Consider the following 6,806-nt stretch of genomic DNA (forward strand, 5'->3'; position numbering starts at 1 on the left):
GCTGTTGTAGGGATTCTTCTGAAGATGAAAATGTTTGTAATTGTGCCAAAGAAAGAAAAAGTTCACATTATAAAGTACGAAAAAGAAAAATGATTTTGAAAGAGTCTGCGGCGAGTACATCAAAAGACTCTGAAAGAAAATCAAATTTATCTCAACGTACTAAAAAAGATTTCGAAACGGAAATGAAAAGATATAAAAAATCTTGTAAAAATAAAGATAGTTTAATAGAATTAAAATTTATAAAAAAAGCAATGGAAAAATTTGAAAACAAACCTCACAATTCCGATCGGAAAACTAAACGAGCATATTCTCATGTAAATGCAGATTCCGAATCAAGCGAATGGAACGAAGAAGTTTCGATGTCTGATTATCGCGATACAACTAAAAAAATAAATTTAAATAAATTGATTATTGGGAAAAAATTAAAAAATGAAATGAGTTATTTGATTAAAATCCCTGACAACAACGCATATTGCAAAACGAATAGAGAACATCAAATGGTAAAAAAAAAAAATGATGACGATTATCTTTTACCCCCTGAAAATTTTCCTGCAGAAGAAAAATTTCAAAGGGTTATAGAATTAGATGAAAAACAAGAAAAGGTTAAACCAGATTTTTGGTTTAAAACGATAAGAAAAGGTTAGTAATGCAAAGTTTACATCATAAAGGCATCATTAAAACTAAATGAAAGTCATCCTTTCATACAAATAACACTATTTATTGTGTGTGTAGGAGCAGAAGACAAAGGATTTAGAAAAAAAGATTCATTCAAATCCGATAGGGGATTACCCACATTGTGTAAAAAAAAATCAACGGAAAAAAAGAAAAAAAAAATTAATAATGTAAAAAATAAAATTAAAACTGGAACGTCGTCGTTGTCGTGTCCATTAAGTAAAAATCAAGAAACTCAAACGCCCACGCAAAACCAATCGGAATTTTTTGATAATAAATTTAAACCTATGTTATCAGAAAGGGATTATGATAAACCTTCGACGAGTAAAGAACATGGAGGAGGAAACGTATTAGAGCGTAAGGAAAGAGTATGCTTTCATGGAAAATCATCATCGGTTCCATCAGAAGATAAAAAAATTGGAGATGAAAAAATGACGACCATCGGACCATCTTTTAATGTAATTTCAAAATCGAAAAAACGAGAGAAATGGTTTAATTTCGAACAGGAGAAAATACGTCGAATTATTCCCGATTTTAAATTTCCTCGTCATAGAATTTGTTCGAAAAAATTTAATTCCTCTGATTCTTCATCAGCTGATGTTTTACGTGTTTGTAAACGTAAAAGCCCTTCGTCATCAATGGAAAGCCAATTTAAAGTCAGCCATTTTTTTTTTTTTTCCTCCTTTTGTAATACATTTCATAACCCTGAGAAGGGGGTGAGGATGGGGGGTTAATTTCGTGTTAATGCTTTGTTTTAAAAATAATTATTAACAATTAAGTATTACCTTAAAGCCATTTTAGTTTAAAATTACAAAAATTTTGTATTGTTACTATTAATAATTTGTATTTACCATTGATTCTCTCTCCATTGATTTACTTATGCATCCTTTTTTTTTTTTCTTTTTCCGTTACAGTATTTTAATCAAAGTTATTATTCATCAGACTCCAAACACGAAAATGATAAAATATCAAATTCACAACATGATAAACCGTTAAAATCATCAAAAGAAAAATTTGTTAGCATGGAATCATTGAAAAAGGTTTTGTACCACCTGTAAAAGAAAGATTTTTTAATGTTTAACTTACGGCGGTGATTTTAAATTTTTTTTTGATTTTACTGTCGTAGATAAAAGATGGTATTAAAAATTTACCACAGAAAAAAATGTACGATGTCGAAAAACAAACGTTCGGAAATAATTATAAAAGATTTGACACTCCTACCGCTTTCCACAAGTCGGCGATAAAAAAAACGATTGCACCTCTAATTCAAAGTCACAGAAATAAAAATGAAAACTTATTGAATAAAAAATCAAGTCATATTTCTTGGGCACCTGATTTATTATCCGATTTGCCTTCGAGTAAGCAAGATAGTTCCGATCATACAACGGATAAAGAATCTAAATGAAAAAAAAAAAAAAAATGGCGTCCGCTTCATTTGCATAATTATTCGATTTTTCGTTTGTAATAAAATAATAATTTTTTTGATAATTATTCTACCTGTTTATTAAATATAAATCAATTTCAATAAAATATTTATATTTTTAAAACGAAAATCAATTACATAATTAATTAATTCTCATCAATTTACAAATAAATTTTATTCTTATCCATTAACGATACGCCTCCGTCAAAATTTTAACAATTAACTAACTGTCCGTGTGTTCGTGTGTGCTAACCGTTTTGTCGCAACCTTGCAAATTCTTCATATGACGTCATCGTAAAACAATTTTACAAAATGAGAAAACGTGTTTTGCCATAAGGTAAGTATAAACACTCACGGGTTAATTATTAATTTGGCGCAAAAATGTCGTTTCATTTGTTAGAGAGAGAGAGAGAGAGAAAAACAATCAGTCATGTGTCATGTTTAAAAAAAAAAAGAAATTTTGTAAAGATTTTAATTTATTATTTCTGTCACTTAGAAAACCTTATTTTATTTTTTAAATTATAAATTTCAAAATGTAATATTTATAAATAAAAAATTATTTATTTAAAAACGTAATAGAAGTAAATCCCCGTGGATTGAAGATGTTTTTGTAATGTGGTTCAAAGGACATTTCGTACATCATCATCAAAAGATGAAATTTTGTTTTTAAGGACATAATTCGATTAATTAAAAAAAATTAAATAGTGTTTTAGGGTCATTACACTCACATTAAATATATTATTATTATTATTACTCATTACGCAAGTAAATCAAATTTAAAAAAAAAAAAAAATGGATATTTTGAAACGTTAATGGTAAACGTAGTTCTTTGCATTTGAACTTCTCGTAACAGAAATTTTGTAATTTTTTAAAAAATTTACACTCGAACGTTTTAATAAACACACACACACACACAGACAAAAACGTTTTTTTATTGTTTTCTATTGTGCATCGATGCGTAACGTTTTTTTTTTTTTTTTTTTTAAATCATTTTACCTTAATCGTGTTCGATTTTAACAATTGAATTAATTAACAATTAAAACGTTTAACATGTCGACATTAAAAAAAATGACGTCATCGATTCGCGATTCTATTTTTTCGCGATTATTCCTCACCTTAATTGTTTCTCTCTCTCTCTCTCTCTTCATTTGCAAATTAACGACAATAAATTAAAAATAAAATTTTTTTTTTTACAAGGTTAAATCACTTTTAGATAATCAAATGTCAATATTTTAATTTTTTTATACGATCGTTAAATACTTTTTTTCCCCCGATATTTATTTATTCTATGATTTTTTATCGTCTGCATTTAATTTTCTGTACTGACCAAACAAACAAACAAACAAATCCCGCGGAAGCGTTAAAATTTTTTTTTTTTTCAATTCGTGACGCAATTTAATTATTATTATTATTATTATTATTATCGATTTTATTCGTTAATTTTTAAATATCGATAATAATAATAATAATAATAATAATAATAATAATATTTATTAAAACGCGGTAATTAATTACACATACATAAGTGAAAACAATTTCATTAGGAAATAATTAAAAACTCTGTAATAAATCGATTAATTTTCTTTTTAAAATCGTTTACAAAACTATCGTACGTGATTTATTATTATTATCATTATCATTATTATTATTATTATTATTATTTAACGATCGTTATTCGATACGAAAGGATTGGTTAATAATAATAATAATAATAAAGACCGTTGAAAAATGTGAAAGAATGAAAAACGATTACGTAATTGTTTTTTTTTTTTTTTTTTGTAAAAGGATTTGTAACCGTTACAAAACGTTCCGGAACGCAGATAAAATTTGAAAAAAAAATTTAAAACCGTTTTTATCATTCCCTTCTTTTTGCAAACGTTCGCGCTTTTAATAATGATAATAATAGTAATGAGTTTCGCGATTTTGTATTTTTTTTTTTTAAATAAATAAATAAATAAATTTGATAATAATAATAATTGTATCGTTCGTAACGAAATTTTTACATAAATAAATAAATAAATGAAAATTCGTTGGACGACTGCGTGTGTATGTGCGTTAACACACATAAAAAAAAATAAATAAACGCGAAAAAATAATAATAATAATAATAATAATAATAATATTTGTAAACTGTTAAGTCATGTGAGTTTTGTTCTCCTCCTAAACGATAAAAAAAAAATTTTTTTTTTTTTTTTGCTTTCACTTCCAATTTTTTTTTTTTTTGAACCATCATTTCCGCCGCCATCTTTAACCGTTTTTCTTTCTTTTTATCCATTTTGTTGAATATATAAAAAAAAATCTAACTGCACTTTTTTTTTATGCTAACTATGTAACGTTGTTGTTGTCGTTGTCGTTGTTGTTGTTGTGGTTGTTGTTGTTGTTATTTTAAAATTAAATTTCAAATCCACAAAAGATTTTTTTAACAAAGGTAACAAATCACACAAAATGTTTTTTTGTTTAAACGGTGGTGAATGTAAAATATTTCTTATTTTTAATATAAAAAAAATTGATTATTATTATCATTCAAGTTTTTTATTAAAAAAAAAATAATAAATTATTTATTTATTTATTTATTGTTTAACTTGAATTAACTTGTTTTTGTTTATTCCTTTCCATTAAATCATTATTAATTGCATGGATTTTAAAATGGAGTCTCGATTCAAGCGAATATCCGGTATAATTTTTTTTAGCATCATCCAAATATTGATGAACCTTTTCATAATTACCCCTATCCAATTCCAACAAAGCTAATTCGACGATTGCAAAAGGTGTTAAAAAGGTATCTTCTTTTAATTTTTTATAAGATTTAACGACCGTTTTGAAAGCTTCTTCCGCCTGCAGATTTGCTTTCATGTGTCTAAGGCACGCGCCGCGTAACAATTCCAACAAGGCTCTGTTATCATCGTAATATTCCATATCCTTGTTTAATTTTTTCAATTCTCTCTCTACTAAAACGTGAACGTTTTGCACGAGTTGTAATTTTTTACCCAAAACTTTAAAAAAATTCCAGATGTACATGAGTTCGATGACGGGGAGGCAAAGCCATTTTTTCTGTGCGAAAAATCTTTCCGTTCTCTTAATGGCAAATTTTTCAAGTGGAAGCGATTTTCCAGCGATTCTCTGCTTGTAATTCGGTGCGTTTTTCATCAACTGACTTATCTCTTGTCTTTCGTCCCGCGAAAGGCTTTCCTCCATCATCAACAATATCGATGCTTTCTGATACGAATAAATGGTTCTCGACCATTTTGAATCCGTCAACAGGTAACCCGCATACAACGAAGCTTCTTTCCAATCTTGATTCAAACTGCACGACCACATCAATTCCCAAAAACACAAATGATGAAATTGCGGCCATACGGATTGTGATCCCCAGGATTCTTTGTACCATCTTTGAGATTCTTTTAAATTCCCTTTCATCAATTCCAAACGTCCTTTGAAAAATAAAAACCACGCGCCTTTCGGATACATTATTAATTCTTCTTTTAATATTTTTTCGCACAGCATCAAATCACCCTCTCTGTGACTAATAGTGTACGTGACTATTAAATTATATGCCAGTATCATCATGACGCATAATATTTGTCGTATCCCGTTTTTAAGGTTGCATCCCTGTTCCAATTCGGACAAACCGAATTTTCTACTACCCGAAAACCCGATGAATTCCAATAGTTTTTTCGCACGACTAGGCAATAACGAGATCATTAAATTAAAAGCTCCGATTCCCATTTTGACTCCGCTTTCGTAATGAACGGCCAATTTTTTATTCGTCCACTTGTGAGTTTTCAATATTAAGTTACATTCTTTGTACGTGTTATAACACGAACGGATTTTCAAACTTGCTTTTATAAAGCTCACCAATGTTTCATCTTCTACGAATGAAAGCATGGCTTTCAGGAGTAGGGATTCGGCAAAGCAAAGTTCGGCGTGAGCTTCTTCCGGTGAAAAATTTTCATAATTCGTACGACGAACCATTTTTCCCAATGCGTTTCCCTTGTGCCTGTAACTGTTGCAAACTGCCAGAGAGGTTTTCAATGCAGCCGAAGCTTTTTGAATTTGTTTGTGTTCGAACGTCATGAGCGCTTCCAAAAATTCAAAAACGCTTAATCCGAGCGCGTGATACATGCTGGATTTTGACCAGGGTTCCAGTATTTTTCTAGCATCTTCGAAATTATTATTGAAAAAATAATGCACGGCGAGACAAGCGTTATCTATCAATCCTTCAAAATCAACGTTTGAATTCATGACTGGAATTTCTTCGGCGTCTTCAAATTCGCTATCGTCATCCTCCAGATCATCGTCGAAAAGGCCCGAATCTACTTCGGCCATATTGAAATCTCCAAAGACTCTAAAAAAAAAAAATTAAAAAATTATGAAACGATTGGCGCGAACGATTTTTAAAAATTTTTAAATCGACGGAAACCGGAAACGGAAATTCTTTTTTTTACGTTTTACGTATCATCATTCGACGTTAAAGAGTTTAATATTTAAATAATAATAATAATTTTTCAAATACCTGCCATTTTTTTTTTTTTTTTAAAAAAAGATAAAACGAATTATTCCAAAACAAAAGTTTTTGTTTTTGTAATCGACGCGAATGACTGACTGACTGATTGATTGATTGATTGATTGAATGACTGATTTTTTACGTTATTATTCACTTGTTTTTTTTTTTTTTTTATATTCTCATGGCAACTGATTGTTTTAATTGAGA

At 28.7% G+C, this 6,806-nt stretch overlaps 2 protein-coding genes across 2 annotated transcripts; one reads left to right on the forward strand and one right to left on the reverse strand.

Annotated features, from left to right (window-relative positions):
* Positions 1-89: 89 nt before the first annotated feature.
* On the forward strand, positions 90-2,077 carry Phum_PHUM497900 (uncharacterized protein; the record flags this gene model as incomplete). Its single annotated transcript, XM_002430706.1, has 4 exons — positions 90-639; positions 733-1,280; positions 1,587-1,712; positions 1,799-2,077. The coding sequence occupies 4 exons, from the start codon at positions 90-92 to the stop codon at positions 2,075-2,077; spliced, it is 1,503 nt and encodes a 500-aa protein (XP_002430751.1).
* A 2,595-nt stretch (positions 2,078-4,672) lies between these two features.
* Positions 4,673-6,554, reverse strand: Phum_PHUM497910 (uncharacterized protein; the record flags this gene model as incomplete). The annotated part of the gene is made up of 2 exons (XM_002430707.1): positions 4,673-6,438; positions 6,548-6,554. 2 exons carry the CDS (start codon positions 6,552-6,554, stop codon positions 4,673-4,675), a joined length of 1,773 nt encoding a protein of 590 aa, XP_002430752.1.
* Between the last annotated feature and the right edge of the window lie 252 nt (positions 6,555-6,806).

The sequence above is a fragment of the Pediculus humanus genome, genomic scaffold (genome assembly GCF_000006295.1).
Source record: "Pediculus humanus corporis 1103172108266 genomic scaffold, whole genome shotgun sequence".
In the NCBI taxonomy this organism is placed as follows: Eukaryota; Metazoa; Arthropoda; class Insecta; order Psocodea; family Pediculidae; genus Pediculus; species Pediculus humanus.